The sequence below is a fragment of the Podarcis muralis genome, chromosome 7 (genome assembly GCF_964188315.1).
Source record: "Podarcis muralis chromosome 7, rPodMur119.hap1.1, whole genome shotgun sequence".
Lineage (NCBI taxonomy): Eukaryota > Metazoa > Chordata > Lepidosauria > Squamata > Lacertidae > Podarcis > Podarcis muralis.
Genome location: NC_135661.1, coordinates 86,304,862 through 86,320,953, shown reverse-complemented (window position 1 = coordinate 86,320,953; position 16,092 = coordinate 86,304,862). Strand labels below are relative to the sequence as shown.

At 49.5% G+C, this 16,092-nt stretch overlaps 1 protein-coding gene across 5 annotated transcripts in view; it reads right to left on the bottom strand.

Moving 5' to 3' along the window:
* Positions 1 to 16,092, bottom strand: part of MEIS3 (Meis homeobox 3) — a 105,904-nt gene that overhangs the window by 64,566 nt on the left and 25,246 nt on the right. The window contains exons 2-3 of one of the 5 annotated variants that reach the window (XM_077932330.1): positions 9,318 to 9,337; positions 5,945 to 6,147 (exon numbers count right to left, since the gene is read on the bottom strand). In XM_077932330.1, coding sequence (XP_077788456.1) covers positions 5,945 to 6,147; positions 9,318 to 9,329 — 215 coding nt within the window. In that variant the 5' untranslated portion in view covers positions 9,330 to 9,337. Of the gene's footprint in view, positions 1 to 5,944; positions 6,148 to 6,626; positions 6,724 to 6,967; positions 6,992 to 9,317; positions 9,338 to 9,737; positions 10,922 to 16,092 lie in introns of those variants that run through there. The other 4 variants (XM_077932332.1, XM_077932333.1, XM_077932331.1 and 1 more) reach the window with 4 other exon arrangements.

Sequence of the window (16,092 nt, the reverse complement as noted above, 5' to 3'; positions counted from 1 at the left end):
TTGTCTGCAACTGAGTCTTACGAAGTCCCATTGAAACCAATGGACCAAACTTAGTTTCAACAAGTCTGCTGTGAGTGGGACTAGCATGAGATGCTACCCATGGAAGCAAACGGGACTTGCTTCCAAGTAAGGCAGAGACATCACCTTGCCGACAAAGGTCCATATAGTTAAAGCTATGGTTTTCCCAGTAGTGATGTATGGAAGTGAGAGCTGGACCATAAAGAAAGCTGATCGCTGGAGAATGGATGCTTTTGAATTGTGGTGCTGGAGGAGACTCTTGAGAGTCCCACGGACTGCAAGAAGATCAAACCTCTCCATTCTGAAGGAAATCAGCCCTGAGTGCTCACTGGAAGGACAGATCCTGAAGCTGAGGCTCCAAGACTTTGGCCACCTCATGAGAAGAGAAGACTCCCTGGAAAAGACCCTGATGTTGGGAAAGATGGAGGGCACAAGGAGAAGGGGACAACAGAGGATGAGATGGTTGGACAGTGTTCTCGAAGCTACCAGCATGAGTTTGACCAAACTGCAGGAGGTAGTGGAAGACAGGAGTGCCTGACATGATCTGGTCCAGGGGGTCACGAAGAGTCGGACACGACTAAACGACTAAACAACAACAAGGCAGGTGAGGTCCCTAGGGCGCAGTCCAAAGCCCCTGATGCCACAACCTTGCTGGAGCTTAAGCAGGGCAATGTCTGGTCAACACCTAGGTCACCTGAGAACTGTACAGACTTCCACCATCGAGGGAAAACACGCAACACGATCTCACAAATCGCAACCTTGCAGCTCCATCTTGTCCCCAGGTTCAGAAACAGACTGCACCTTCCCACCGTCACCCAGTTTCTTCCCATTTTCTCTCTTGGGACACTCATTTGAGATTTGCCTCCTCCCTCCCAGTCCCAAGTGATCAAAGCATGGGACAATACATCCAAGCTGGAGTCCTCCAGATGTTCTGGACTCCAGCTCCCATCACTGATAGGACTGGAAGTCTAAAACATCTGTAGGGCCCCAGCTGGGAAAAGGCTAATCCACTCTTTTTACTCACAGAAGAGCCTGTGGAAGAGAGATTCCAGATGAGCAATGATTAAGTCTGTAGCTCACAATGAGGAGCAAAAAGCACTTTTGCAACTGGAAGCTGGCATTTAAAAAGTACCGTATTTTTTGCTCTGTAAGACTCACTTTTTCCCTCCTAAAAAGTAAGAGGAAATGTGTTTGCGTCTTATGGAACGAATGCAGGCTGCGCAGCTATCCCAGAAGCCAGAACAGCAAGAGGGATCGCTGCGATCCCTCTTGCTGTTCTGGCTTCTGGGATTCAGAATATTTTTTTTTCTTGTTTTCCTTCTCCAAAAACTAGGTGCGTCTTATGGTCTGGTGCGTCTTATAGAGTGAAAAATACGGTACTTGGAGAAGGCTTATCTAGCCACCCAACCCATCTAAGCAGCTCCTCGGGCCAGCAATGTTGCTATGGGCTCTGAAGCTGCGTCCATAACCAGCATGCCAGCTTCCCAAAGGAATCTGGCCACTGTGCAACAGGATGCTGGACTAGATGGGTCATTGGCCTCATCCAGTAGGCTGATCTGATATTCTTATGTTCTTACAAGGACCCTGTTCGCAATCCAAATATACAGGCACCTCTGCAATATCACAGGGACCTGACTGGTGTGTGCTCTGCCAATCACACAGGGAGCGTGTTCAGTGTTTCCTGCACGAGCTGGAGGCAGGTGTTTGTGGTGGCATGGGAAAAGTCAACCGAAGTGGCTTCTCCCACATGGCCACTGCGCATGGGAAGCACACAGAAGCATCTAGCTCAGCCTGTCTCTGTGGGGTGGCCATGATGGTTGCACTGACAACCTAGAAGAGTGGTTTATGGTCACCTAAGCTGCTTGGACGCAGGTGGCGCTGTGGGTTAAACCACAGAGCCTAGGACTTGCCAATCAGAAGGTCGGCGGTTCAAATCCCCGCGATGGGGTGAGCTCCCGTTGCTCGGTCCCTGCTCCTGCCCACCTAGCAGTTCGAAAGCACACCAGTGCAAGTAGATAAATAGGTACCACTCCGGTGGGAAGGTAAATGGCATTTCCGTGCGCTGCTCTGGTTCGCCAGAAGCAGAAGCTGGCCACATGACCCGGAAGCTGTCTGCAGACAAACGCCGGCTCCCTCGGCCTATAGAGCGAGATGAGCGCGCAACCCCAGAGTCGGTCACGACTGGACCTAATGGTCAGGGGTCCCTTTACCCTTTACCTTTAAGCTGCTTGTGGGACATAGCCTGATAACCCAAGAGGAAGCAACGAGCAAAAAGCCAGAGGTTAATGGAGCTTCCTTCTTCAGTGGCAGTGTATCCCAGAAAACACTGCTGGCAAACAGACAATTGGGGAGGACAATTAATTTCGTGGCCTGCTTGTGGGTCTTAAAGGTTCTCAGACCTGGGTAACCACCTTAAGCCAAGCATACATTTGGGGACCCATTTCTCTATTATTATTATTATTATTATTATTATTATTATTATTATTATTATTATTATTATTATTATTTCTCTTTGGTGGCAGTGCTGCTGTTGCAGCCCATCTTAGATCAGTTCAGCAGTGAAAACATATATGAAATGGATGGAAACGAAATATAAAATAGATTTAGATTGGGATATGCGGGAAAATAGAGTAAATATAAAGAACCGCAGAAAGAGGGGGGGGAGTCAAAATATGATACGTAAAGATGATTCTGTTTGAAATGTTTATTTATCATAAATCTAAGTAAATAAATAAATGACCAGGCCTTGACCAAATAGTGAGCCCTGAACAACCAGCCGAATGCCGCTGAACTAGACATGCCACTGTCGGAAACAGGACACTGGGCAAAGCGGACTTTTTGTCCGATTTAGCAGGGTTTGTGTTCTAATGCCAAACTAGCTCTACTCCCAGGCAAAGTGAAGCACATCCCAGAATCAGGTTTTGAGTCAACTCGCTTCAAAAAATGGAAAAAAACTGAAAACGCCTACTAAACTTTTTAAAACTGTCATTTGGATTTTTCCTTCTTGGGTGCTCAAAATAAATCCAAATCTATGAGGATGTGGATCTGGGTGTGCCGCATCCATGCCCACTCACAAAATCATGCGTGTACCTACACACAGACACAGACACACACACACACACATTTTCACCTCTGCGATGGAAAAAACTGCAGAACAAAGCCTGATTTGGAGATTCCCCACCTGTTCGCTGGGACAGATCCAATGCAAAGAGCAGCAAAATGCACTTTGTAAAACGCTGCATGCTCACACACACACTCCCCCACAGTGAAAAATAATTTTAATGGCCGTATTAATGCAGTAAATGCCTTTTTCAACTGGGATGGTGGTGGTGGTTTGTAGGAAGCCCTTGTGGGGATTCTACGAGGATCGTCATGTGGGATAAAACGAAAAGACCCTTTAACACTCAAGGTCCCTTTTCCCGGAGTGCCCAACCTTGCGCCTCTGGGAAGTTCACAACTTATAACGGGGCTGGCGACTCCGTCTTTGGATCCAGGTCACACGGGATCCATTAATTCGTCACACACCCCGAAAAAGATTCCGCCTCCTTCTGATCAAAAGCTCCTGCCGCAAATCCTCTCACCCCTCGCAAACCTGCTCTGAGAAGTCCGCTGTTGGTCCCGTTTTACAGACGGGGGAACTGAGGCTGGAGTTGCGCGGGGGCCGAGGGGAGAGAAGAGAGTGGCTGGACTGTTCTCCCCTAGGCCACAGCCGCTTCCCCGCCTCGCCACTCCTTCGTTGATGCCCAAATCTGAGTCAGCTGCCTCTTCTCAAACCGGGGAGGGGCCACCTCTGCAAGGCACACCGGGGAGGGTCTGATCCTTGGCTGATTCGCACGGATGCGCTCTTGTTTTAAATCACTCTTTTTTTTTTTTAATCCTCTCCACCACCCTTTCAGCTGAGCTGCGCACTTTGGAGTCCCTTTCTGCTGGGATCTCAACCACAGGATAATAGATGATGATGATGTGGAGGAAGAGGAGAGGCTGAGGCTCAGTGGCAAAGCACCCGCTTTTCACGCACCCCGGCATCTCCCCTTGGGGTGCGGGTTCGAATCCTCCCCTGCCTGAAACCCTGAGAATCATTGCCGCTGCCAGCCCGAGCGGGCAAGACACAGCCAAATGGATGGGGCCTGACTCAGGATAAAGCAGCTCTCGGTGTCCCTGTGCCCTCCCATCCCGCCTCCCCGGCGTCCTCCGCTTTTGCCAACCTACCGCCCTCCGGGCTCTCCACAGCTAGCCGTGGCTCAGTAGACGCGCATCTGTTGCGCATCGAAGAAAGTCCCTGGCTCTATTCTCCATGGCATCGCCAGGCAGGGCTGCGGGGAAACCCCGTCTGAAACCCCGGAGAGCCAGGTTTCCGAGCTAACTGGACCCAGTGGACTTGGAATAAGGCATCTTCCTCGTGTTCTGTCATCTGCTGTTACGAGGTCTTAGTGAAAGCCTGAGATTTCAAGAGCGTAAACCTCCGTCGCTTGCCCGCTTCTTATTTCTTGCGGTCGTCGGAGGGTTCGCCCCTATCCCTCTGAGTCTAGCAGGAAACAAAATGCTTTTCAGAAGCGGGGGGGGGGGGGGGGAATCTATACTGTAGGATTGGTGGAAACTAAAAAAAGAGGCCGGAAAATCTCGAGAGCATTTCATCTGCTATGGAAATCCTGAGACGCGCAGCCCAAAAGAGGAGCGGACCTTTTGGAAAGGAGGAGGAAAGACCCACCTGAGACTGGGAGTCGTAAACGCACAGCAGGAAGGAAAATCTAGCTAGCCAGCAACAGGAGACGCGAATCCTGTCATTCCTTGGCGTGAAGAAACGCGCGGAATGGAGAGCGCGCGAGAGAAAGATCTACAGTACAACCCATCCTTTTCGCCCCACGGAGAAAAAGCGCGAGGATAAAGTGAAGTCTTAGAAACCGCAGACGCCCAAATAAATCTCGAGGCGCGCAGATGTTCTAGAAATCCCACGCACCTTGAGCGGATTTCTAAACAAGAAGAGCCTGCGGAACCCAGGCAGAAAATGCCCGCTGTAAATCAAAGTCTGTCTGGTTGGAGTCACCAAACAAACTGATTAGGACCTAGAGGGAGAGGACAGTTAATTCAACCTGCGGTCCTCGGCAGACTTACTCGGGAGCACATAGGAAAAATACTAACGAATTAACACCCAGAGGATCCGGCTGCAAAAAAAGGATAAAGTGTGCGCGAGACTGGGGGTGGGGGGTGGGGGACCCCACTATTTACGCTCCCTGGGAAAAGCAAGACGGGGAGACCCGCGGGGAAGCCGCGTCCCACCGAATCGATCAATTAAGCAAACACGGTAATAACCCTCTTTCATGGGGGAAGGGGGAAAAGCCTGAGGACAGATCTACCCGAAGGGAACATCTTCGATCCGCTAAGAGTTTGTGTGTGAGAGCGAGATCCAGCTGAATTTAGAGAAATATCCCGGCTGGAATAGATCAGATTTGCGGTCGGGTCGTCTGCACGTCTAACTGGGAAGCAGCCCCTATGGCTTCAGAGAGGCTTCCTTCCAAGTGAGCGCAGCACGATTCCTCGGGAGTAAGTCCTCCGTGCAAGCAGGAGCAGGATCCGCCGGGTTCACCCCGATGTAAGCGAGCAAGCGGCGGGGGTGCAGCCTCTGCAAACAAGTTTTGAGTCTTCCTGCGGCCCGTTTCCTTGGGCGGAAAGCCCCCTAGATCACAGAGGCATTTACTCCCGAGGAGGCAGGCTTCGGATCGAGGCGCACATGTTTCCACCCTTCTCCTCCCTTTCTCCAATATCCAAAGAGGGTTTGGAGAAGAGGAGGGGGACCGATCCCCGATGCCAAAGAGTTGCGCGCATAAGTTTTCAAGGCGAATTGGGCTCATTATCCGAACCCCTGCCAACCCATCCCACCTCCCTCCCGCCGTCCTTTCTCGAGGGACTGAGCGGGATCCGGACTCACCCATAAATCTCATCCTTCTCTCTCTTCAAGGCGTCGTTGGTGCCCAGCCCCGGGGGCAAGCCGGGCCGGTGGTTCACTCCGGCGGATCCGTAAGGGCCCCCCTGGTTCAGAGCGTGGTGTTGCAGACCCCGGCCCGTGTGTGGGTCTCCAAAGCCCGGCAGAGAGACCCCGTCCATTCCGGCGTAATGTACCAAGTCATCGTACTGGAGGTAAAGAAGACCCAGGTGCGAAAACCGGGCAAGGTGTGGGGCAAAGAGAGACAGACACAGAGAGAGAAAGTTTAGACATCCGATCTAGGCGCATTTAGCCAATTTCGCATCACCAAAGGACGAATAAATGCCACAGCCAAACACCAGGGAAACCCATATCTGAGCACGCCTAAAAAGTCACATTCGTGTGTGTGATACAAAGAAAGATGCCTTTTAAATGACCGACTTTTAAAAAGCAAATTTTTGGAAGGTTGTCATCTCAGAGAGGAACTTGGGGCGAAGTATTGAGGGGGGAGCACAAATATACAGACACAAGCCTTGGTTATTATCTAAATCTCCCTGCATTTTGATCTTTTCCCACCGACGTCACGACTTCCCCGAGTTTTCCACTTGGGTCGAACATTTGCTAGTTTTGTTTGCACCCCCTCAAAATAAATTAAAATTAAAATAAAGCTTAGCAGCAGCGTCCATACACGAACGGCCAGTTTTGCCCTTAATCCTCCACTCAGGAGACCCCCGGCCATTTCTTCCCAGCCGCCCCTCACAACAGCCCCCAAACTTTCGCCATCCCTCGCCACAAATGTGTCCTCTTTTGTGCCTTCGGCCACTTAAGTCAATTTCACGCCAGCGCTCGTCAATTTCACGAAGCCGGCCTTGTTAATTCCAGCCTCCCTCTCCAAGGCCTGCGCGCAGCGTCGCGCTCCCAAGTACTGGGCGCCGTAGTCTCTACCCCCCCCCCCAGCCCCCTACAAAACACAGCAGCTAGAAGAAGACCCACACCAGTTCTCCCCTCCCTAAAAAAAAAGTTACTTGCAAATCAGGTGGGGAAAGCTGCTAATTTCGCTTGCAGTTTGATGCACCCTCAAACTGCAAAACACCTTCCGCACATACAAGGGAAAAATAATCTAGCTTCCTTAAACCCCAATTGCTTTTGTTTTTGCTAGTGGACCGGAGACTGCATCGCTTCTCTGCAAACTTTAAAAGAAGTGAGAAAGCTTTTCTCCTAGCCGGGGAGGCGCTGAACTTTGGAGAGATCAAACTCACGCACGCACACAGTCATACTCCTGTCCTGGGACTGGACTGTCCAAGAAGGAATTTTTTAATTTTATTATCAACATCATCATCATTTTAACACTGGGGATCTGCCTGATTTCAATGCTTCCTGCAAGCGGGCTTTTAAATAAGCTTGGATTTAATTCCTGAATGAACTGTCCCGTCCCCCCGGTTACTCGCAGGTCATCTTCATCGTTTCCTCGACTGGTTGTCCCCCTTAAGAAATCAACACCTACATCTTTTTGACCCAATCTCTCTCTCGCTCGCTTTTATTTTTCCTCCTTAAAGGGGATACAGTCAACCTCTTTATAACTCCTTAAACCCCGCCAGGCACTTTTCGAAACTTCGGTGTTCTTTTTAAATAGAACAAAAACATTCTCTTCTCCTCACATCGCCCGTCCCCCTTTCGTGGGGGAAGGGAGGGGGCAAAAAAAGAGAAAGTGTGAAATTTTTTCACCCTGCCAACTATTCTTATTTAAATCATGCCGTATCTCATGCTCTTACGGGCCGCTTGACGTTATTTCTCTCTCTCTCGTTTCGCAAAACCTCGCTTGAAACTCCACAGACCTTTCTTTCGACGGGTGCAAAATACACAATTTCAAATAAATAAATGAACGGATGCCTTTTAAATGCCCCACATAAGCTCTGTGCATGGGACTTCTGAATGAACAACAGCAGCAACAGTAATTTAAATTGTTCAGGTGTAGGTATGGTAACAAATGCTGGTTGCAAAACTATTGAGCACACTCATATTTTGAATTATCAGAGTTTCTCCTAGGTGTAATGTGAAGGATTTCCAACACACTCACACCCTTCCGCTTTTGCCTAGAGAAACAGTTGATTTCTAAAGTTTGAAAACTTAGTCAGAATGGACAGGATTTTTTAATAAAGCGGCAGAGATTCTCTTTGAATTAAATAATGTTGGTGCAGGCTTACTATAGAGAAGTTGGGTGGGTGGGGGGAAAAACCGAGAGACTTTTTTTGCAGAAGGAAGTAGCTCTTTCTGTCTCTGTTGCAAGGAATTGTAGTTCCCCCAGCCCCAAACGCAATGGATGAATTTCAAAATAGTGGGGAGGGGGTGGGTACTGAAGCGTTCCCCCATACAAAATAAATGGTGGCGGTTTGGGAATTAGAGTCCCATGAAAAGTTTCCTGAATTTCTTACAACCGGCCACATTGAAGACACATTAACCTCAGCCTTTCAGACCGGCCAGATCTTTTCTGCCGCTCCACGGAGGGGGGTCAGAGGAGAAAAAAGGAGTCGAAAAACTTCAGAAAGGCATCGCAAAATGCCACAAAGCAGCCCCATTGTGGCTTTCAAATGAGCAACGTGGAATCAAAGCAAAAGGGCTAGACTGAGAAAGTCAAGAAATAGTTTTGCCCTGCGTGAGAGAGGTTTTGTCCCCGGCTGCTTTTTTGGTTTTGTTCTTAAGTATACCCAATGCATCTATTTTGCTCAAATTTGCTACAGGGACGCTTCAAAACACCGGTCAATATTTAGTTTATTTTGTTGTTTTTTAAGCCATCTCTCTTAAACCACAAAGTTAACCCGAGAACGAAGCGTGCCTCTATTTATACCGACTAGGGGTGACATCTAATTTACTCGAAATGAAAATGCTTTTAAATATATATATTTCCAAAGTGGCATTCCTCTCTCTTTCCTTTTTCCCCCATCCAAAAATTTCCACTTGACACTTGCCAATCAAACCCCGGGGTGGGCGGAGGGAGGGAAGAGATAAATATTTACAAATAAGAAGTTGAGATGGGAAGTGTTGAAGGAGGGAGGGAAGGAGGCTGTTTTAAAGGCAGCAGACAGGTTCAAGCCCAGTCTGACTTTATCGCTGTGAGTTCTAGAGTTACTAACTTCACAAGCCACAAAGTTATTTTTTTCTTTTCCGAAAGAGCAGGCAATAAGAAAACTACATATCTATGAAAAAACAAACACGCAGACCTATCATTCCTTTTTTTTTTTACTTGTTGAGTTTTTGTCGTGTGCTTCTAAGAGTCTAGGCCAGAAGATAAGACATCCTTCAGAACAGATTTCGCAAACAACGCCGAGTTCTATCCCAAAAACACATTATTATCACCGTCCTCCTCCTCGCCATCACTTACCCTTTGTGCCATCAGACGCTGGGAAGTTTCTTCTCTCGGGCTTTCTTTCCTTCTCCCTTCTCCCCCTAGGGGGGAGGCGGCTCTGGGGGGGCCAGAGAAACTTCAGTCCTTTCCAAAGAGGAGATCTTTCATTTTGGCCCCCTCTCTGACCCCATCGCTCCAAGAAGACCAACCAAGTGAGAGATGGAAATTGTTTCAAACAGTTTGGCTATTGTTGCCTTGGGTAGGGGGTTTTTGTTTTGGTGGGTTTAGGAAACAACCTATTTTCCTTTCAGGGACGGCCGGTTTCTCTGTGGATCGCTCAGCAGCAAGAATAATAAGTTTTTTTAAAAAAAATAGCCCCCCCCCAAAAAAAAAAGAGAGAGGGGAAAAAAAATCTAGCCTTTTACACTCATACACGTACAGATACAGAAAACAAACCTAAGCCAGCTTGCTAGTGAGGTTGCCGGGATGACAGATCTGCGTGGATGTGTTGGCATGGGAGGGGGGAAGGCTAGAGTTCCTTATTTCCTTCCTTGCGGGTGTCTTCTTCCTCCCAAGTAGACCCTTTCTTCTGCCTTTTGGCTGTCGTAGCTGCCCATCAAGTGCTGCGAGGTGTCAGACTTGCAAGTGACTGATGGTCTTCGTAGGGGAAAAAAAAATATCAACAACCCGGTGGTAGTTTGAAATTGGAAGGGGGGGGGGGAGGAGAGAGAGAGAGAGAGAGAGAGAGAGAGAGAGAGAGAGAGAGAGAGAGAGAGAGAGAGAGAAGGGGTGTGTGTGATGATCAAACACCACCACCCCCTTCTCCAGAACACTCCTTTTTCTCTCTCTCCCCCCTTTCTTTTCTTTTCTTCCCCCCTTCTCCTTCTCCTCTCCTTTTAAAAGATGGACATCGACTCTCTCTTCTTCTTCTTCTCTCTCTCCCCCCCCCCCCGGCTCCTTTCTCCTCCCTCTCTCCTTTTAAATGGTTGTGGCTTCAATCCTATCAAAGCAAGGAGCCAGGAATGAAAAGGAAAACCGGGTTGGGGGGGGGGGGGGGGAAGGATGGAGAGAGAGAGAGAGAGAGAAGAAGAAGAAGAGGAGGAGGAGAGTAGGTGTAAGAAGGGAGGTGTGGGGGGGCTCAGAGGTTCCAAAAAGCCCCCCCACCCAGCATCTCCGCCAAGGAAGATTCAGCTCCCACAACACACCCCAGCCCCCTCTGCTCAGCAAACAGAGGAGCTGGGGCGGGGAATTGGGGGGGGGGGGACACACACACAGAGAGAATATGGGCTTGTCAGTTTCTCCTCCTCTTAAAGCAGCCGCGGACCTGGCGAGGAGGGAGAGGATGAAATTGACGAGGCGCCCTCTCTCCTGGCTGGGAGTTTGGATTCTAAAAAACCCCACGATGGCTATTTTTATCTATATCTATCTATCTATAGATATATCTCTTTTTTTAAAAAGAAAATAATCAATCAAATCGGTTGCCTGCGGTTTCCCTTCGTTGCCTGTCTCTGTTCCTTGGGAGGCTGTTTTGCTTTCTGTATATGTGGAAAGAAGAAGAAGAGGAGGAGGAGGGGAGAGAGAGAGAGAGGGAGAAAGAAAGATGCTCTCTCTTGTGCGCTCTGGTTCTCTCTCTCTCAGCTTCACAGCCCTGAGCTATGAACACATCCGGAAGTAGAAGGCTTTTTTCTTTAACTCGTTCTCTGCCTGCCTGCCTGCCTCCTCCTCCTCCGATGGGAAAGAGCGGAGGTTATCAGCTGAGCGAGGGGTCCTTCTGGCGGACGAGTCAGGCGGCAGGGAGACTTCCCTCCTCGCCCGAGCAGCGTCAAGAGCCGGCTTGCCTCCTTCCCCTGGGCTGGCCCCAGTTGCTCCCCGAGATCTTCTTCTCTTGGACTTTAGGGGCAGCCGCTCCCCAGAGTTTTTTTTTTAGCCCCGGCACCTATTTCTGAGGTTGCCGCTAAAAAATAAAATAAAATAAAATAAAATAATAAAATAATAAAATAAAATAAAATAAAATAAAATAAAATAAAATAAAATAAAATAAAATAATAAAATAAAATAAAATAAAATAAAATAAAATAAAATAAAATAAAATAAAATAAAATAAAATAAAATAAAATAAAATCCAGTGGCGTAGCGTGGGTTGTCAGCACCCGGGGCAAGGCAAGTAATTTGTGCCCCCTAACCCGTGGATTTGCACCCCCAACCCGTGGATTTGCGCCCCCTAACCCTAACCCCCAGATGTTGCGCCCGGTGCGGCCGGCCCCCCCTGCACCCCCACGCTACGCCACTGATAAAATCCAGCCCTGGTAGATCAGGGTTGTCACCTTGTTGTGGGGGGGGGCTTCCCTCCCAAAAAAAAACTGGCATTCAGGATTTTAGCAGGTAAAGGCTTTCCCTAGCAAGGAGATGCGCGGATCTTGTTATGCTCTGCAGTGCCACTCAAAACACCTGGCAACCTGAGCCCTAAACAAGTGAGCAGGTCTTGCCGGGTCAGCGCTGAGCCACAGCCAACAGAACCAGGCAGGTGCCTGTCAGGGGAGCCACAGAAGTTCAACTACTTTCCCTTGGGGGTGTAGACACATCCATGACACCAGGGAGTAACCCAAAGGGGGAGAGATCCGGATTAACACCCAGCAGGGAGAGAGGTGTAGCTCCTGATCCGAACTGCAGGGCCCAAGTCCTGTAGGCCTGGTGATGTTGTTCCCTAAAATCATGGACTATGTACTTCCCCAAACTTAACTGTGGTTAGTTAATTAGTATGGCTTGATGATTGTGCATGACCCTTTGCAGATGGGGCAGGGTACAAATTAATAATAATAATAATAATAATAATAATAATAATAATAATAATTTATTATTTCTACCCTGCCCATCTGGCTGAGTTTCCCCTGCCACTCTGGGCGGCTTCCAATCAAGTGTTAAAAACAGTACAGCGTTAAATATTAAAAACTTCCCAAAACAGGGCTGCCTTCAGATGTCTTTTAAAGAGAAGATAGCTACTTATTTCCTTCACATCTGCAGGGAGGGCGTTCCACAGGGCGGGCGCCACTACCGAGAAGGCCCTCTGTCTGGCTATTATTATTATTATTATTATTGCCAAATCACCAACAGCATCATCTAGGGGAGTACTTGTCACAGCAAGTACAACCGTTTTGTATCTTTATGTGGTGAACCACTCAGTGATCTTCGGATGAAGGGTGGGTCTACAAATTTAAATCATCATCACCTTCTTCATCATCATCAAGTTAACAATTTTATTGTAGGAAGAGTTTTCTCTGGTTAACCCAACTTAATCAGATGTAGAAGGTGGACAGTGAAGAAGTTGGGGCATACAGATGAGCTGACTAGGAAGGGTTTTCAAAGCGAAATTAAGATATGCACAAACACTTTCTGAAATCAAAGATACTGCAAACAAGATTCGAACATGAAGGATCTCCAAGTCCTGCCAGAGAATCAGGCACATTAAACTATGTGGAGGGAAGTGAAGTGTGGCCCTTTGAAGCTTAATTCTTGACACTGCGTTTGAGGTGTGTGTACGATGGAAAGAGAGCGTCAGTGTGCGTGCAAAATGTAACAAAAGAGGCCTCTGCCCCAGGAGTTTAGAATCTAAAATTTGACATGGGGAAGTAACGGAGGAGTAGGCAGAAAACGGAAGCGAGACCTGTAGATGGGACCCTATGAACCGAAAACACAGACATTAAAAGTACCTTTGTTATCCACAATAATCTTCCGATAAAAAACAAAGAAAATGTAAGCAAGAGTAAACAGGGGGGAATTATTACATATGTTTGCAATGTAACACGGGGACTAAAGTTAACGAATCCGCACAACATATTATGTATTTTATTGACTCGTTTTTAAATAAATAAAAACAACAAATACGAACACTTCTGTGATTTTGTTTTAGATTTATTAAGTTATCTTAGAATAGCAGTCAAGTATATGGAATTTGGAGGAGAGGATGGAGGCAGTTTACTAATTTTCTTCGCAGAAAGCAGTACCAAGAAACATCCGCCAGTCACTTCCCTGAGAAATTGCCACCTAGGTTTGCTTTGAATTAAAACAGGTTTTTGCTTTTTCCCTCCCCCTGTTCCTTTTGGCCCCTTTCCCCTGCCACGGATGAGGGAGAGATAAGTGTCTGTCAAGGCAAAATTGGCCTTGGCTTGACGTGCTGATTACTCAAGATTGTTAGTTTCAGATTTGAGGAGTACCCATGATGGATAACAGTAATCACTGCCCGGGTCTTTAGCAGGGATGGACAAATTTGCCAGTTTTGGTTTCTCTCAGATTCTCATTGTTCTAATCTTAAATTCAGTTCTCCACACTGCAGCGTTGGTTTGCAATTTTAAAAAAGAATCCTCATGAAAATTTGCAAGCATTTCAGTGTTTATTTCTCTCAATTTACACTCTTGGTATTTGCAATTTTGCCGGACTCTCCAAGTGATTTCCTTTAATATACAGTGGTACCCCGCAAGACGAATGCCTCGCAAGACGGAAAACCCGCAAGACGAAAGGGTTTTCTGTTTTGGAGGCGCTTCGCAAGACGAATTTCCCTATGGGCTTGCATCGCAAGACGAAAGCCCATAGGGAAATGCTGGCGGTCGGGAGCAAAGACTTTCGCCCACAGCCGGCCTTCAGAAGAGGACCTCTTCTGAAGGCCGGCGGGGGGCAAAAGTCTTTGCTCCCCCCCGCCTGCCTTCCCCCCGCCTGCCCCGGGCGATCTTAAAATGCTGGCGGGCGGGAGCGAAGCGTTCGCTGCCGACCCCCAGCATTTTAAAATCTCCAAGGGACAGCAGAGAAGTCTCTGTCCCGAGGAGATTTTAAAATGCTGGGGGTCGGGAGGGAAGCGCTGCCGACCCCCAGCATTTTAAAATCTCCCCGTGTCCAGGGGAGGTTTTAAAATGCTGGGGGTCGGGAGCGAAGCGTTCGCTGCCGACCCCAGCATTTTAAAATCTCCAAGGGACAGCAGAGAAGTCTCTGTCCCGAGGAGATTTTAAAATGCTGGGGGTCGGGAGGGAAGCGCTGCCGACCCCCAGCATTTTAAAATCTCCAAGGGACAGCAGAGAAGTCTCTGTCCCGAGGAGATTTTAAAATGCTGGGGGTCGGGAGGGAAGCGCTGCCGACCCCCAGCATTTTAAAATCTCCCCGTGTCCAGGGGAGGTTTTAAAATGCTGGGGGTCGGGAGCGAAGCGTTCGCTGCCGACCCCAGCATTTTAAAATCTCCAAGGGACAGCAGAGAAGTCTCTGTCCCGAGGAGATTTTAAAATGCTGGGGGTCGGGAGGGAAGCGCTGCCGACCCCCAGCATTTTAAAATCTCCCCGTGTCCCGGGAAGGTTTTAAAATGCTGGGGGTCGGGAGGGAAGCGCTGCCGACCCCCAGCATTTTTAAATCTCCCCGGGACACGGGGAGATTTTAAAATGCTGGGGTCGGCAGCGAACGCTTCGCTCCCGACCCCCAGCATTTTAAAACCTCCCCTGGACAGAGACTTCTCTGCTGTCCCTTGGAGATTTTAAAATGCTGGGGTCGGCAGCGAACGCTTCGCTCCCGACCCCCAGCATTTTAAAACCTCCCCTGGACACGGGGAGATTTTAAAATGCTGGGGGTCGGCAGCGCTTCCCTCCCGACCCCCAGCATTTTAAAACGCTGTTCCGAAGGGGGGGGGCGGGATCACCTGCCCCAGCTGCCCCACTTCGGAACGCTGTTCCGAAGAGGGGAGGGGGGGCGGGAAGACCTGCCCCAGCCGCCCCACTTCGGAACGCTGTTCCGAAGCGGGGAGGGGGGGCGGGAAGACCTGCCCCAGCCGCCCCACTTCGGAACGCTGTTCCGAAGCGGGGAGGGGGGGCGGGAAGACCTGCCCCAGCCGCCCCACTTCGGAACGCTGTTCCGAAGCGGGGAGGGGGGGCGGGAAGACCTGCCCCAGCCGCCCCACTTCGGAACGCTGTTCCGAAGCGGGGAGGGGGGGCGGGAAGACCTGCCCCAGCCGCCCCACTTCGGAACGCTGTTCCGAAGCGGGGAGGGGGGGCGGGATCACCTGCCCCAGCCGCCCCACTTCGGAACGCTGTTCCGAAGCGGGGAGGGGGGGGCGGGATCACCTGCCCCAGCCGCCCCACTTCGGAACGCTGTTCCGAAGCGGGGAGGGGGGGCGGGAACACCTTCTGAAGGCGGGCAGGGGGCGAAAGTCTTTGTCCCCCCTGCCTGCCTTCCCAGGGGCTTTTAAATCGCCCCGGACAGCGGAGAAGTCCTCCGCTGTCGGGGCGATTTTAAAATGCCGCCCGCCAGCATTTTAAGATCGCCGGGACAGCGGAGAAGTCCTCCGCTGTCCCAGGGTTTTTTAAAATGCTGGGGGTGGGAAGAAAAGCCCTTGCCCCCCCCCCCCAGCCTTCAGAAGAGGTCCGGGGACAGACTGTCCCCGGACCTGGTCTGAAGGCGGTTTCCCTAGGAACGTATTAATTGATTTTCAATGCATTCCTATGGGAAACCGTGCATCGCAAGACGAAAAAACCGCAAGACGAAGAGACTTGCGGAACGAATTAATTTCGTCTTGCGAGGCACCACTGTAATGCATTGTTCCATGCTATCACTGACATACGCTCTTTGACGCACACTTCCTCGTATCTGAAGTAGTGTGTATGCACACGAAAGCTTATACCAAGGACAAACTTAGTTGGTCTCTAAGGTGCTACTGGACAATTATTTTCCATCTCCGCCAAGCTAAGCAGTTGGCTCCTTACCTCTCTCGCCCTGACCTAGCCACTGTGATTCACGCGACGGTCACCTCCAGACTGGATTATTGTAACTCGCTCCTCGTGGG